At 41.4% G+C, this 17,500-nt stretch overlaps 1 protein-coding gene across 1 annotated transcript in view; it reads left to right on the forward strand.

The window, feature by feature from the left end:
• The window catches only part of galnt16 (UDP-N-acetyl-alpha-D-galactosamine:polypeptide N-acetylgalactosaminyltransferase 16), a 43,571-nt gene extending 28,426 nt beyond the window's left edge, over positions 1-15,145 (forward strand). Inside the window, exons 8-15 of the mRNA XM_080012205.1 lie at positions 1,024-1,108; positions 1,968-2,071; positions 3,254-3,380; positions 3,915-4,007; positions 4,376-4,459; positions 5,378-5,504; positions 8,573-8,689; positions 14,128-15,145. Coding sequence (XP_079868331.1) covers positions 1,024-1,108; positions 1,968-2,071; positions 3,254-3,380; positions 3,915-4,007; positions 4,376-4,459; positions 5,378-5,504; positions 8,573-8,689; positions 14,128-14,271 — 881 coding nt within the window. The 3' untranslated portion in view covers positions 14,272-15,145. The remainder of the gene's footprint in view (positions 1-1,023; positions 1,109-1,967; positions 2,072-3,253; positions 3,381-3,914; positions 4,008-4,375; positions 4,460-5,377; positions 5,505-8,572; positions 8,690-14,127) is intronic.
• Positions 15,146-17,500: the final 2,355 nt, after the last annotated feature.

The following is a 17,500-nucleotide window of genomic DNA, read 5'->3' on the forward strand; positions in this document are numbered from 1 at the left end:
ATGAGACAATGATGATGTTACAAAGCACTCCTGAAACGAAACTAATCGTCTCAATGTTCTTCTACTTCCGGTTATATAACGACTGTTTTTCATTCATAGTAATAATGATAATAATAATAACAATAAAAATCATAATAATAACAATAATAATAAAAAAAAATAATAATAATAATAATAATAAAACAAAGCAGATTGCTGTGCATGTGGGAAGAAACCCTCAGACCCGACCATTTTCTTGGTCCTTTCCTATCCCCCTTTTCTGGATTATTGTTTATTTTTAGGTTTATTTAATTGTTTGTTGTTGGTTTTTTTTGGGGGGGGGGGGTTATTGTGTAATTTTCTAGTTAGGAAATTGTTTTATATTTATATTTATATTTATATTTTATATTTATATTTTATATTTATATTTTATATTATATTCTATATGTTTTTGATTTATTGTACAGTATATTGCCAATATTTCAGCAATTTTTTTGGTTTATTGTACTTTGCCATTACTTTATTTGCTTATTGTTTTATGTGATCTGTCTGTCTGTCTGTCTGTCTGTCTGAGTTTAATAATGATCACAAGCACCAGAAGAATGCAAGGTAGTATTTCATAGCAGAGGCTTTTATCCGTCGTAGTATCTGCCAACGGGTTTAATCCAGTTTTTATGGCGCTGTCGTCTGGACGATCTGACGATTAAACAACGTCAAATTCCAGCATCTAATCCTCTTCATGATTTCTTTATTATTTATCGCCTTCTGGTGCTCTTTTTCCATCACGTTTGTTTTTCCTCGTATGTTTTTTTGTTTTTGTTTTTTTTCTTAACTACATATGTCTCTCTCTCTCGCTCTCTCTCTCTCTCTCTCTCTCTCTCCCTCCTTCCCTCCCTCCCTCCCTCCCTCCCTCTCTCTCGCTCTCTCTCTCTCTCTCTCTCTCTCTCCCTCCTTCCCTCCCTCCCTCCCTCCCTCCCTCTCTCTCTCTCTCTCTCTCTCTTTCTCTCTCCCTCCCTCCCACTCTCTCTCTCTCTCGCCCCTCAGGGTTTGACTGGAGTTTGCATTTTAAGTGGGAGCAGATTCCCATCGAGCAGAAGATGGCGAGGAGCGACCCCACGCAGTCCATCAGGTGGGGCCTCCAGCGCAGCGTTGACAACCTTTCCTCTCCCACGACACTCTTCTTATAATTATAATCTTCTTATAATGATCCACACCACTGTGTGTGACGAAGAGGGACAAGACGGGTACGGTAGCCACCAAAAACATAAGCACATCCCAAACACGTACGACTGTGCTTATTATTATTATTATAATTAGTAGTAGTAGTAGTAGTATTATTATTATTAGTAGTAGTAGTAGTAGTAGTAGTAGTATTAGTAGTAGTAGTAATTATTATTATTATTATTATTATTTGTAGTATTATTATTATTATTATTATTATTATTATTATAATTATTATTATTGTTATTATTATGACCTACTCATAGTTAGTGATGCGCAACTCTCAAACGATTCGTTCACAGTGAACAGAACTCTTGAAAGAATCGGGGGCCTGGTGTCGCGGCTGGACCAAATCAAGTCCAAGGCAAAAAAGGGTCAATGCATTTGGTAAAATTCATATTGAATGTGACCGTTTGACACTTTTACGGTTCACCAAAATAGAACATTTGGACAGAATTAAAGAAGAATTCTACAATTCAGGACTCCGAGCAGAGCCGACTCTTCTGACTGGTTGGTGGTTCAGGTCCTTCCTGGCTCAGCGTGCACTGCGCCGACGGAGCCAAATCCAGCGGCTCTTTTGGCTGAGCAGACGGGAGCCGAACCTCCACCCTGAGACGAGCCTTCCATCGCTACTAATGGTTCCGACTTTCAGACAGAAACTTGTCGGTGTTCTGGCTGGAAGTGAAGCGTCACCGTCGGCTTTTCCAGCTCCATCCCCTCTGGGTGAAGGACAATAAAGATGGCCGCTCTTCCTCTCCGCCCTGCAGGACTCCAGTCATCGCTGGTGGGATCTTCGTGATGGACAAGAGCTGGTTCAACCACCTGGGCCAGTACGACACCCACATGGACATCTGGGGAGGGGAGAACTTTGGTGAGCGCCTTCCCGGTGGTCCCGGGTCTCCGCCGGTGGAATCGGCTCGTTTTGGTAACCGCGGCAACCAGGGATAAACGAAAGCCCATTCTCCCCGAGGCTAGAGCGCAAGTGAACGTAGCGGCCGCTCAAACTGAAGACGAGTGGAGGATTTTACTATTAATAGATGTATAGACCCGTTCTGAAACCGTAGTCACCTCAAAGAGGTGGAACACGTATGAGGAAATGGTTTTATTTCATGGTTCCATGAATTTTGGTCAAACGCTTGACATTGTCACAGTGAGATATCGTGATATATCCTTTGAGAAACATCATTGCAATGTGCGCATGCGCGCTAGTCACATGGCAGGACGTGTGACGTCAAGTACGGAAAATGAACTCAAACACGTCGTGCGAGAAGTTTTTTGCCGCAGCCAACGCTCCAAAGTTTGTCTTGAATTCACTAAATGTCAATTTTTTTTTTTTTTACCAATAGTTTTCCATTTTTTTATTAAATAGTTTTCGTGTTTTTAGTTTTTGTTGATCATTCCTTATAAGAAAGAGTAATTGTTATTTATTATAAATGAGGGGGGAAAAAACCTTCCTGTCAGAGTGAATAGTTTACCGATTATAGCCGAAATGTGCCAAGAATGAAGATATTATTTTTATCTTCTATGCAGATGCACTCCCCTACAAAATCACGCAAATTATCATCGAATGATTAGTTCTTCAAAACCGTCTGGTGAAAATTAAATATGACAATGTCGCTTTTTAATCAGGCATCGTGCAGCTCAACTGTGGAGTCACAAGACGTTTCACTGAAACCTGACGTTGAACGTGTGTGAACGTCCCTCAGACCTCCGTTTAGAAACACAATATTCTTTACGTTCGTTTCCATGTCGATAGACGATCAGCTCTATTATTAACACACACACACACACACACACACACAAACACGTCATGTTTAAAGTCATTGTATATCTTTGATTTACGTCCGCCCTGCCTTCCAATTTTTTGTTTCTTATTATAACTGGGACTCATTGGTACAACATGTTGTTTTGTTTTTCTCCACATTTCTTTCAGTTGCTGCCTCGTTGTATTGTTCTTTTTTTTTTTTTTTTTTTTTTTTTAATTAGAGGGAGGAAGACAGCGTGAATACAGGGATGATCAGTATCATATTGACTATGTTCCGTCCTCCGTCAGAGCTGTCTTTTCGGGTGTGGATGTGCGGTGGCAGCCTGGAGATCCTCCCCTGCAGCCGCGTGGGACACGTCTTCAGGAAGAGACACCCGTACGACTTCCCAGAGGGCAACGCCCTCACCTACATCAAGTCAGTTCATCACTCCCACAGTCAACGCTTTCTATGCTGCTGTGCTTGATTTGCTCCATCATTGTCTCCCACAACAGAACACACAGTATATGTACAGGTTGTATTCTGTATACAGTACTATATACTGTATGTGTGCACTCCTGTGCTATTTCCTGTTTTTGACACTGTAAATAGTTGATACAGATATTGATATTGATGTTGTTTATTGTTTATCCATTTAGTCCATTTTTGCATATTGCCATTTTTTCAATGTTTTATTCGTATCACTCTATTATTATTATGATTATGATTATGATTATGATTATTATTATTATTATTATTATTATTATTATTATTATTATTATTATTATCTCCTATTGTTTTTTATGTGAGCTGCTGTAACACTCCAATTTCCCTCCGGGGATGAATAAACTATCTGTCTGTCTGTCTGTCTGTCTGGCTGGCTGTCTAAATATAACATAGATAACAAGGAATGTGCACTGCAGCATCTATTAATAATAATTATAATAAAATATGTTGTGTCTCTTCCTGCAGGAACACGCGCCGGGCGGCAGAGGTGTGGATGGATGAGTACAAGCAGTACTACTACTCCGCCAGGCCGTCAGCACAGGGCAAGGCCTTCGGAAGGTGAGTCTCAACCCGGGGTCTGGGGACCCCACAGCGGTCCTTCAGGAGCTTCCAGGGACTCCTTCAGCAAAATGATGGATAGTTCAACTAAACAAGACATTAGAGAACATTGTAGGATGTTGAGTGTTTCCTTCACTAGTTTCACTGTTACCTCCCTAACTTCAATAAAGACACTAAATGATATCTAACAATAACAATATTGATCTCTGATTGGATCCCAGAGACCAAATCAGATTAAATGGGTTCCGTGGCCTCATGCATGTGAAAAAGCCAATCACCGCTCTAGGAACCGGCAAAGTGAAATAAATCATTAGAATAAATACTGTAGAGGTGTGTTTATTGTAACGACTGTCTCCTGTCGCTCCCAGCATCGCAGATCGTTTGACGCTGCGACGGAAGCTGAGCTGCAAACCCTTTCGCTGGTACATGGAGAACGTGTATCCTGAGCTCAGGTACGACAGAAACACAACAAAAGCTGACGGTAGAGCTGACAAAATACGATCACGTCGGCATCCTGGAATACTTAGGAATGTCAGACTTTATTCATTTATTTGCGTTTATTTGAAATTTGTGTCAGGTTGTCTTCTCCCAGCGGGAGGGATAAAAACAGTTAAATAATCATTAAAACGTCTTTGTTATAGTCTTTTCTATTGTGTTTATAATGTGATTTATTGTAAAAGTGCTTGAATGAATTAAACATCACGTGATTTCACAATTCATTTGTGGGCCGGATTGAACATATTAAACATTATATTATAAACATGTAGCGGGCTACCTTGAATTGCCCTGCGTCCCGATGTGGCCCCCTGGGCCTGTGCTTTGAGACCCGTGGTTCACACCCTTATTATTTAGTTTCTCACTTTGAGGCTGTCTCCGTGTTTTCATCGAGCCTCTGATACCAGGAGACGCTGCAGCGCTTGTTTCCCTCGACTCTTCCAGCTTCACAGCGACGCTGTTGCTGTAGCAACAACACATGTCGCAGACAGAGAGAGAGAGAGAAAGAGAGAGATAGAGAGACAGAGGGAGACTTTGACTTTTAAGGTTCCTTTATTTTTAGTAAGTCATGTCACAACAGCAGAAACTTGATTACGAAGTAACCAAAAAACAACAAAAATAGAGACAAACCACAGGAAAATCACGGGTCAGTAATGAATAGTTATGAGTATGAGAGAGAGAGAGAGAGAGAGAGAGAGAGAGAGAGAGAGAGACTTTTAAGGTTCCTTTATTTGCAGTAAGTCACGTCACAACAGAAGGAACCAATGAACAAAAAATTAGAGACAAACCACAGGAAAATCAAAGAGAGAGAGAGAGAAGGAGAGGGAGGGAGAGAGAGAGCCCCTGCTTTAGTCCTTCTGTCCCTCCTCCCCCAGGGTCCCGGAGCAGGAGGCCGTGTCCAGCCTGCTGAAACAGGGCACTCAGTGTCTGGAGACGCACGGGCCCGACGGACTGGGCCTCGCTGAGTGCCGGGGCCTGGGGGCCAACAAGCCTCAGGCACAGGTCAGGACCCCAAAATATAACAATACATTTATCTGTAAACATGAGACTATGATCTATGTATTCACATTCATTTAAAAGCATATTGATAACTGCACCTCGTAGAAGAATACTGGAAACACTGGTCGTGGGTATTGGGATTTTGATATGTTTGAGCAATAACGCAATACCCTTTTGATGATAATAGCAATAATAATAATATCAATCCACAGGGTCCAGTTTAGTCGTGTTGGGTGCCTTTTACAGTTTCCCGGGTTCTCAGAAATGCAGCATGACTTTCCGAGTTTACTTGAACGCAGTATGGGCTCCCCCCGGTCTGTCGTCTCCTGGTTGCTCGTCTCGTCTCTTCAGTACTTCCTTTCTTTATATTGTGACCTCGATGACTGGTTTTTGGACAATGGCTTCTTTATTGTCTTCGATTTTCAGTGATATTTCTGTGGTTAATTAACATTGCACGGCTTCTATTTTTCCGACACCACCTTGGATTTTGAACTCGTCTCAGAGTCGCAAATTTGTTTTTTCGAGGGATGCTCAGACGACATTTCAAGGTTTATTTTTTATTGTTTTTTTCATTAATCCAGCAAAGTAATGTGGAGCACAGATTTAAAATATCAATCTAACAGATCGACAGACATCTACCAGGTAAGAAGTTACATTAATAAACACGTAAATCCATAGTTTGGTAACGTTTAAACACTACAGAGTGACAGAGTCCACGCTGCACACTGGACACGGCCCAACTGGACATTCTCAATCAGAACCTGTACATTTATAGTAAATAATATGATGACATCATAAAGCGTCTTACTATAAATATCATTTATAGTAAATAATATGATGACATCATAAAGCATCTTACTGTAAATATAATTTATAGTAAATATGTCATAAAGCATCTTACTGTAAATATAATTTATAGTAAATATAGAATGAGTCATAAAGCGTCTTACTGTAAATATAATTTATACTAAATATTGAATGAGTCATAAAGCGTCTTACTGTAAATATAATTATACTAAATAATATGATGACGTCATAAAGCGTCTTACTGTAAATATCATCTTGTTTAATTCAGAATGAGACGTGTGATGTGTCATATAACTAGAAATACTGAATATTTGGGGTCAAATTTGTTTGGTTTTTAATAATAAAATAATATCTGCTCCGTCTGTGAATCAATTTGGATGGAATTTAAACAAAGAGATCCTTGATACATAGCGGTTTAAACGACACCTCAACCATGTTTCTAGCTTATGCAGAAGTATGTATTTCAAATAGTTTTGGCTGCGGGCTGGACCCCCAATAATAATAAATACAGCTGCAGGCAGCAGTACGCAGGGTTAGTCGTGTTAGTTATGAATTACAGTTTTCAGAGTTCTCATGAAACGCAGCATCACTTCCTACCGACACCAATTACAAATTTCCGAGTTCACATGGAACGCAGCGTGGACATTCTCGCCACTGCTTCTTTATTGTCTTAGACTTTCGGCTTCTTTTTGACAGCAGGAACACGAAAACACACAAACAATACACATCTTTTGTAACAACTAGTAACACAATCTTTTCCAAACTCAACAAAAGCATCTCTTGAAATCAAACAAATATCTGGTGGAAAACAACACGAATAACAGTTATCAGAGTTCCACCGAATGCAGCATTACTTCCGAGTTTTGCCGAGTTCCGTGAACGCAGCATTACTTCCTGTGTCCGCGCCGCGTCCTTGTGTTCTGCAGAGATGGAGTCCACCGGTTCGTCCATCGCGGATGCCGTCGCTCTCTGGGACGGTAAAAAAAAAACCCCACGTAAATAATTAATAAAATGATTTTTCTCATTCATGCCGTTCGGGTCTTTTGCGATGCGTTTATCGCGCATGTTCATATCGGGATGACGATGAAAATGAGAGGACTGGTGCAGCCCTACACTGTGGACCTCACCGGGTGCGAATGCCCCCGCAGAGACGAAACCAGGACGTATATATAATAAATTTCAAGCTGGCTGACGACGTCTCAAAGCTCCACAAACTAATCAAGGTACGCCAACGTTCTGCTACTTCCGGAAAATGTTCCTGTTTTTTTTCTTTTACAAATTCCTGCTCCAAATGTAGATCGATATGGATCAAATTTGAACGATGACATGTCTGAGATGTCCCGGTTCTAACGAGGACGTCAGTGGGCTCAGCTAATGTTGTGTTTAAGACACTTTAAGCCCGAAAACGCCAAGCAGAAAAATAACAATAAAAATTTGAACAAAAACAATAGTTGAAAAAAAACAATATATTAACAGATGAAGAGGAGACTCGAAGTGTTTTTGTGAACCACCTTTTCACCACCGTTTCCACTCTCCCTGCACAGACGGACAGAGACAAAATGTGAATAACTGAAATAACTGGAATTCTGTGTCACAATTTACACATATATATATATTTATAACAGAATAAATACAATTGTAATTGGATTTTTTTTTTAGTCTATACTACAATCCACAAATCTGTTTTTTTTTAAGATTCTTAAATATATTTTTTCATATATTTTTAAATTGAAAAACAGAAATATTCATATATTTCTCAATCCACAAAAAAATGACTGTGTCAAATCAAATCAATGTAGCTTCATTTATGTGATCAAATATATTTTCATATATTTGTATATCACTCAAAAACGCCTAAAACACATTCGTGTTTTCTATACAAGTCATACATTATTTATTTGTGGATGGATGAATTTATTTACGTTTCGTTTTTCTTTTTTTTAAGCAGATTTTTGAATAGTTTTCCTTATTAATCTTTTGATATTTGTATTTATTTTGTTACATTCATTTGTATTTATTTATTTTGCTTGTTTGTTTATGTTTGTGAATTCTGACAGAATTCCTTCCATAAAAGCTCCGCCAGGTGCTGAGGCGACACCGAAATGCCGCAAAAAACACCAATTCCACTTTAATGTTTTTTTGAATTATAGATGTTTTGAGTGTATATATTTTCTGCTCCATTTTTCAAACGACCGTTCGAAAGGCATTTTGGAATAAATGGATGAAGCAGCTTGTTTTTTTTTCTTTTTTTATATATTTTGCAGCGGTGGGAGCTTGTGGAGCCGCTGATCCGGCAGCAGGACCTCTGCCTGGCCATCACAGCCTTCACCGCGGGGTCAAAGGTCAAGATGGAGCCGTGCAGCTCCAAGGAGCCCAGACAGGTGAAGGACGCCCCGCACAAAACTCACTGACCACACCCGGGTTTAGGATGCTTACAAGTTCTACCAATTAAGGACAATTGTTAAAAAAAAAATAATTTCCATTCTTACTCACAGCCTGCTGATATGAACAATCCCAGAAAATCACTCTGTTAAAACGTAATACAGTGGTACCCTGATTTGGGAGCGCACTAACATACGAGTTTTCCAAGTTACGAGGCGTCGTTCCGTCAATTTTTTGTATTGATTTGCGAGCAAAAATGTTAGTCAGGAGGAGCGAGCTTCAGGTGCCGCCCGCTGGTTGGCGAGCGAACGCTGCCAGCATCCCGCTTCTCACTCCTTCACTTCACTTGATGACCTGAGCCTGCATGCATCTCTTTTGTGATTTGGGCTCGCGTTTTGTGCTTTTTGTGCAGTTATTTTGCCAATTTTCATTTTTCTAACCACGGGTCCTTAGAAAGTAAGTGCTGCGAAGAAGAAGCGGATGATGTCATTGACTTAAAGCATGAGGTCATAGAAAAACATGAGCGATGTGTGCGTGTGATGGAATTGGCAAATCTTTTTAAGTTAAGCGAAAGTGAAGTGGAAAAAAATGAATAAATAAATAGTAGCAATTAAGTTCAGCAATAAAGTGCAGCAACAAACGAAAGCGACTGAAAAAGCACGAAACGAACTCCTCCAACCTCCTCCACCCTCTACCTCCGCCTCCGAGCAGATTATAAAACCATTTCTTTACATTCTCTTTTATTATGTTTTATTGTGTTTTTATACAATATTTGTCATTATAAATACATTTTTTTTATTTAAAAACACGTAACAAAAAAAAATTGGGGTGTTTTTTGGGGGGGCTGCAACGGATTAATGGCTTTTAAATTAATTTCAATTTGGAAAATTGATTTGCTATACGAGCAGATTGAATTACGAGCTCTGTCACGGAACAAATTAAACTCATAAGTCAAGGTACCACTGTATATATGAGCCCAGAATAGGCCACGCCCCCTTTTAATCCATTAGAAAATCATATGGATTCTACATTTTTTTAACATTTTATTAATTATTTCTTATTTTTATTTGGGTTTCTGGTGAAGCTTTGATAATAAGCTGTTGTTTGATATTATTTGATTGATTCATTCATAGATTGATTGATGGATTGATTGTGATTATTTATTTTTAAGTTTTAAGTTCAGACATTTAAGAATCAATATATACAATAGGAAACACAACAGAAAACAGAAATATTACAAATTAGAATTTAAAAAAAAAAATGACATGAAAGAAAACCCAAATATTCCTTGAATACTTTCAATTTGTTTTTTGGGGGGAGGACCGGGAGATGCATCGTTAGGGTTTTGAATAGTACGATGCTTTTGTTTTTCGAGGCGGTGGATGTTTCCACTATGAATAAGTGATGTCTCTTCCTTCCCCCCCGACCCCTGTCTCCCCCGCACGCTGGCCGGACCAGCGCTGTCTGAGCGGCTGATTTATGACTGAAAGGGAGGGTCTGTAACCCAAACCGCGTGTGTTTGTGTGTGTGTGTGTGTGTGTGTGCGCATGCGGTGTGTGTGTGTGTGTGTGTGTGTGTGTGTGTGTGTGTGTGTGTGTGTGTGTGTGTGTGTGTGTGTGTGTGTGTGTGTGTGTGTGTGTGTGTGTGTGTGTGTGTGTGTGTGCATGCGCTCATCCCCTCACGTCCCGGCTGTCCCATCTCGATCCTTTGAGAGCTTGTTGGGATTGTGCCTCAAACCAGACAAGCAATCTGTTCTGCTGTGGGAGGGACGTGGACTCTGACATTTAATGAAAAGAAAAGAGAAATGGCTTTTTTGTTCTTTTTGTGGAATGTTCTGTTTAACCCTTTGGGGAACTGATAATTGGACGTGTTCCTGCTGCGGCACAGTCATGGCAGCATTTTGAGCCTCTCTCCACCTACTGCACAATTTAGAAAAATGCCAATAAGTGGGTGGGGAGTGTGGGGGGAATGGTGGGGAGTGAGGGGTGAGGGGTAAGGAGTGAGGAGTGAGGGTGAGGAGTGATTGGTGAGGAGTGAGGGATAAGGAGTGAGGAGTGAGGGGTGATGAGTGAGGGGTGAGGGGTAAGGAATGAGGGGTAAGGAGTGAGGAGTGAGGGTGAGGACTGATTGGTGAGGAGTGAGGGATAAGGAGTGAGGGCCGATGAGTGAGGGGTGAGGGGTAAGGAATGAGCGGTGAGGAGTGAGGGGTTAGGAGTGAGGGGTGATGAGTGAGGGGTGAGGGGTAAGGAATGAGCGGTGAGGAGTGAGGGGTAAGGAGTGAGGGGTTAGGAGTGAGGGGTGATGAGTGAGGGGTGAGGGGTAAGGAATGAGCGGTGAGGAGTGAGGGGTAAGGAGTGAGGGGTAAGGAGTGAGGAGTGGGGAGGGAGGGGTAAGGAGTGAGGGGTGGGGAGTGAGGGGTGATGAGTGAGTGGTAAGGAATGAGGGGTTAGGAGTGAGGGGTGATGAGTGAGGGGTGATGAGTGAGGGGTAAGGAATGAGCGGTGAGGAGTGAGGGGTTAGGAGTGAGGGGTAAGGAAGGAGCGGTGAGGAGTGAGGGGTTAGGAGTGAGGGGTGATGAGTGAGGGGTAAGGAGTGAGGAGTAGGGAGTGAGGGGTAAGGAGTGAGGGGTTAGGAGTGAGGGGTGATGAGTGAGGGGTGAGGGGTAAGGAATGAGCGGTGAGGAGTGAGGGGTAAGGAGTGAGGGGTAAGGAGTGAGGAGTGGGGAGTGAGGGGTAAGGAGTGAGGGGTGGGGAGTGAGGGGTGATGAGTGAGGGGTAAGGAATGAGGGGTTAGGAGTGAGGGGTGATGAGTGAGGGGTGATGAGTGAGGGGTAAGGAATGAGCGGTGAGGAGTGAGGGGTTAGGAGTGAGGGGTAAGGAAGGAGCGGTGAGGAGTGAGGGGTTAGGAGTGAGGGGTGATGAGTGAGGGGTAAGGAGTGAGGAGTAGGGAGTGAGGGGTAAGGAGTGAGGGGTTAGGAGTGAGGGGTTAGGAGTGAGGGGTGATGAGTGAGGGGTAAGGAATGAGCGGTGAGGAGTGAGGAGTGAGGGGTAAGGAATGAGGTAAGGAGTGAGGAGTGCAGAGTGAGGGGTAAGGAGTGAGTGGTGAGGAGTGAGGAGTGAGGGGTAGGCAGCGAGGGGTGAGGATTAACGAGTGAGGGGTGGGGAGTGAGGGGTGATGAGTGAGGGGTGATGAGTGAGGGGTGATGAGTGAGGGGTGAGGGGTAAGAAATGAGGGGTGAGGAGTGAGGGGTGAGGAGTGAGGGGTGAGGGGTGAGGAGTGAGGGGTGAGGGGTGAGGGGTGATGAGTGAGGGGTGAGGGGTAAGAAATGAGGGGTGAGGAGTGAGGGGTGAGGAGTGAGGGGTGAGGGGTGAGGAGTACTAACTAGTACTACTCTACGTCATCTTCCTCCCTGTACGCTCTGTGCTGGTTTCCAACACTAGAGGACGCTGACACACTTTTACTTTTGGTTAATGTTGATTTAATCACAAGGAAACTTTATACTTTACTTTATACTTAATTTTATACTTCACTTTATACTTTACTTTATACATCATTTTATACTTAACTAAATATTTAACTTTATACTTTACTTTATACTTAATTTCATACTTAACTTTATACTTTACTTTATACATCATTTTATACTTAACTAAATATTTAACTTTATACTTTACTTTATACTTAACTAAATAGTTAACTTTACACTTTACTTTATACTTAATTTCATACTTAACTTTATACTTTACTTTATACTTCACTTTATATTTTACTTTATACATCATGTTATACTTAACTAAATATTTAACTTTATACTTGACTTTATACTTAATTTTATACTTAACTAAATATTTAACTTTATACTTAATTGTATACTTAACTAAATATTTAACTGTATACTTTACTTTATACTTAATTTTATACTTAACTAAATATTTTACTTTCTTCGGTCTCTTTCGAAGGCACACACACTTCAAAGGACGCACACATTAATTTATGAGGACACACACACACACTTAAACACACACACACTTAAACACACACACACACACTTAAACACACACACACTTAAACACACACACACTTAAACACACACACACACACACACACACACACTTAAAGACACTCAGACAGAAGTCCTGGTTCACTCTGTTCGAATCCTCCGTCTGGATCCTGATGCGTCGCTCTGCTCCGTCAGACTGTCTCTGATTTGAATGTTTCCTGGTGGAGCTGATGGCCTCCACCTCCAAGCTGCTCCTGTCAAAGCACCGTCTGTGCTTTTATTTGATTACACTTAAAAGTAAAAGCAGCTTGTTCCCACCGGGGGTTGTTTTACACACTCTCCAGTTGATGAAGAAAGTGAAAAGGCTTTGTTGACAGATAAAGGATGGAGGAAGCCTCCGTCACACTCATCATCTACAGTAAATAATAAAAATAAATAAAGGTCATTTCATTGTTGCCAGTAATGACTTTCATAGAACCATAATACAGTTGTATATTGGGAAGCATGTTTTGGGGTGTTTTTGGAGGGGTTCCGTCACGGGAGCACAGTGTGTTGGGCGGCTGCTGGCTGCGATCTGGGCGTGGTGTGATCAGACTCCTCCTCCACCCTCTGCCTCTTGGCTCTGAAGGGCTTTTCCATCGCAGCGAACAGCTCCGTCCTTCATCACATTTCTCTAAATCTGCTCTGACTCACGGTCATTACTCGCCACTGAGTAATACACGGGATTTACAAGGAGAAAATAACAAGAAGCAGACCATTTTGTGGGCACTCTTATAGCGCATATAAAATTAACTGAAAGTGGATTGTGTTTTACTGTCTCAACAGGGTAATACCATTATTATTATTGTTATTATTATTATTATTATTATTATTATTATTATTACTACTATTATTATTATTATTACTATTATAATTATTACTACTATGATTATTATTACTACTATTATTATTATTGCTACTATTATTATTATTACTATTATTACTACTATTATTATTATTACTATTATTATTACTATTATCATTATTATTATTATTACTACTATTATTATTACTACTATTTTTATTACTATTATTATTATTATTATTATTACTATTATTATTACTTTTATTATTCTTACTATTATTAGTATTACTACTACTATTGTTATTACTATCATTATTATTACTACTATTATTATTACTCATATATATATATATATATATATACATATATACAGTATATATTAATGCAAACTTTTTGCATTTACTATTTTTATCAGAATGTAAATTGTTGATACAGAGGTTAATTGGTTTTTTTGGGGGTTTTTTTTTTGTCAATTTTTAGGTTTATTGCATATTGGGATTATTTTTTTCTATCACTCTTACTTTATCTGTTATTATTGTGTGTTTGTCTGTCTGTCTGTGAATGACCTGACCTGACCTGACCTCATCTTGCAGAAGTGGAAGCCCAAGGGCCCGGCTCTGCAGCACATGGTGAGCGGTCTGTGCCTGGACAGCCAGCCGCCCTCCGGGCCCCCGGCCATCACTCAGTGTCGCCCCCAGATGGCCAGCCAGTCCTGGGAGCCGCAGCTCATCACCTGAGCCTGGAGTTAGGAGGAGGACCGGGCGGGGGCGGGGGCGGGGGGGTGGTGCCGGGGCTGATCCCCGTCTCCGCCCCCGGTTTGGACTTTGGACATTGGACAATGGACCCCACATGTGAACACTGGGATGGAGGCAGCGAGGGAGCGAGAACTGGACTGGTGTGTGTGTGTGTGTGTGTGTGTGTGTGTGTGTGTGTGTGTGTGTGTGTGTGTGTGTGTGTGTGTGTGTGTGTGTGTGTGTGTGTGTGTGTGTGTGTGTGTTTGTGTGTGTTTGTGTGTGGGGGGGGGGACAAACAAACAAACAAAGATCCGGCGTCTCGGCCTCTTCTGTGCAGCGCTTCATCCTCCCTCCCTCTCCGGACGCTGCAGTGCTTCTACATGGTGTTCATACAAAAACTGTTGCACATTTCACTTTTCATTTCATATCTCTCTGTCTCTGTCTCTATCTCTCTGTCTCTCTCTCTCTCTGTCTCTCTCTGTGTGTCTCGCTCTCTCTGTCTCTCTCTCTCTCTCTGTCTCTCTCTCGCTCTCTCATCTGAAGACTGTGACCAGGACAGCTTTATGTAGAGTTAACTGAAAACTGAGCTGTTTTTTAATTTTAATTTACTTTTATTTTTGTTGTTGTTGTTGAATTGCTGAATAGCAGTCTTGAAGCTACCATGCAAAGCACCGTCAGGAACATTATTATTTATTGTTTTGCATGGCCAGATCCAAAGAATGTTTTATTTTGTCTTTTACTCTTTTTGTTTTTTGTTTTTTTTCTTTTTCCTCATTCTCTCTCTGTCGTCAAGATTTTATGTAAATATTTAAAGCAGGAACGTGCTTGGATTTTTGTGTAAAGTCTCTTATCCGTTGTTTGGAAAATAAAATGTGCAAACATAGAAACCTCCCGCGCGTTTTGAACTTGATGTGATTGTTATTCCGGGGTTTGCGTTCCGGACGCCACGGGGGGAGCGAACGGAGAGGCCTCTGCCTTTTTTATTTTATTTTTTATTTTATTTTTTCGAGGCTTTCAACTTGTTTACCTTGGCGAACCTTCAGGCCGGGGAGCTCGTCCCACCGCCGCGACCACTGCAACGGAATCACCAGCGAAAAGGGGCTTAAAAAGGTCAATGGAGGCACTTTCCTCATCATACGGGTGCTGCCGCTCATCCCCGGGATCCTCTCTCCATGGCCTGGTCGCCGCTTTGCAGGGGTTCCAGCCGGGGGCCCCCCGCGGGGGAAACGTCTTGGGAGGCGACGGGCGACGCGCGGCCGCTGCACGTCTTTGCATAATGACCTCCCTGTCTCTCTCTCTATCTCACTCTGTCTCTCTCTCTCTCGCTCTCTAACTCTCTCTCTCTCTAACTCTCTCTCTCTCTGTCTCTCTCTCTCTCTCTCTCTCTATCTATCTCACTCTGTCTCTCTCTCTCGCTCTCTCTCTGTCTCTCTCTCTCTGTCTCTATCTCACTCTGTCTCTCTCTCTAACTCTCTGTCTCTCTCTCTATCTCACTCTGTTTCTCTCTCACTCTCTCTGTCTCTCTCTCTCTGTCTCTCTCTCTCTAACTCTCTCTCTCTAACTCTCTCTCTCTGTCTCTCTCTCTCTGTCTCTCTCTCACTCTCTCTCTCTCTCCCTCTCCCTGTCTCTCTCTCTCTCTGTCTCCCTCTCTCTCACTCTCTCTCTCTGTCTTTCTTTCTCTCTCTCTCTCTGTCTCTCGTTTCGCGTCACCGCCTCCGTCGTCTCACCTGCCGCTGCGCCCGGAGCTGGGGAAGAAACACCTTTTTTCCCAGAGGACTCCAGGAGGGACCTTTGGTAAAGACGAGGCGGAGCGGGGGCTGACGGACGTCGACGGGAGGATGTTTCCGCCGAAGATCTCAAAACGCCCGGAACGGATCCCTGCGCGAACGGACCCGAGCAGAGACCAGGTGGTTCTGGGCGGTTGACACCGACACGCGGTGGCCACTGAGGGGCGGTGTCGCCCGGAAAACAGAGATTCCTCGTCAGCCGGACCTGGCTGGTGGTGGAGGTCAGTGATGGAGTGGTGGGAATTGAAGACGATGGAGATGGAGACATTTTAGACCGTCCAGAAAAAAAGACGGTGTAATGGGAAACGGGAATGGGAATGGGAAATTTGTGTGTGTGTGTGTGTGTGTGTGTGTGTGTGTGTGTGTGTGTGTGTGTGTGTGTGTGTGTGTGTGTGTGTGTGTGTGTGTGTGTGTGTGTGTGTGTGTGTGTGCGTGTAAATAACGGGGACAAAACAAACGTTTCCCAAACAAATGATCAGAATCGTTTGGAGTTCATTTTCATGTGCGAGGACTTTGAGTCTGCATGAGTTACTAAAATGTCAAATGATATATTCAGTTGAACATAATATAATTAAAAACATTTTAATGAGTATATATGACATATACATAAGTGGTATAAATCATACTTAAGAATTATTAATGTAGATAATATTTATTAATTACAATTATTATAAATAAACATTTAAAAATATTCTAAAAAATAGACTTACTATCTGGATGAGAGTGTTGAAAGAAACCAGATTGAGACTGACATTGTGTTTTTTGTATCTTTATTGAAAAAACATTAAAATATACAAACAGTGCAGACATGTGCGCAACATAATGGTATACACAGGAAAGAAGAATATGAGTTGAAGTGAATAAAACCAAAAGTCATGATAATAATTCATAAACAAACAGAATTGGGATGAATAAACTTGACTCATAAAAACGGTGAAAAAAAACCATGTTATTCTTCTTTGAAGAGTTCACCGTACAGTTTGACAGTTTCTTTAAGGTTGAGTCTCAATATTTTCTATCAATTCACATTAAAAAACTTTTGTGAAAGGTGAAAGGTGAAATTGAGCAAATAGTACCAATGACTTTACACTTAATTCAATGTTGTATTTATCGTGTTCAAAAAGTGTATTGACATTTTTACACTCAATTTTAATATCAAGGTTGGTTTTACACACGATTTCAACTTCCATTCCAGTCCAAAAAGTAAAATTAATTTCAAAAAATTGCAATAAAGATTCTGGTTCATCATTGCAAAAAGTGCATGTTTTTCTTCCTGTAAATATTTTGGAGAAATATAGATTTGTTGGATATATATTGTGTAAAATGTTGATTCTTTCTTGTTGTTAGTAAAACATCGTTATGGTAACGGCCACGCCCTGCCCTGCCAGGCAGCACCTATTCAAAGCTCCCAAAAAGAGTAATTTCCCTTCTTTGATAGAATGCAT

Source organism: Zeus faber (assembly GCF_960531495.2).
Source record: "Zeus faber genome assembly, chromosome: 13".
In the NCBI taxonomy this organism is placed as follows: domain Eukaryota; kingdom Metazoa; phylum Chordata; class Actinopteri; order Zeiformes; family Zeidae; genus Zeus; species Zeus faber.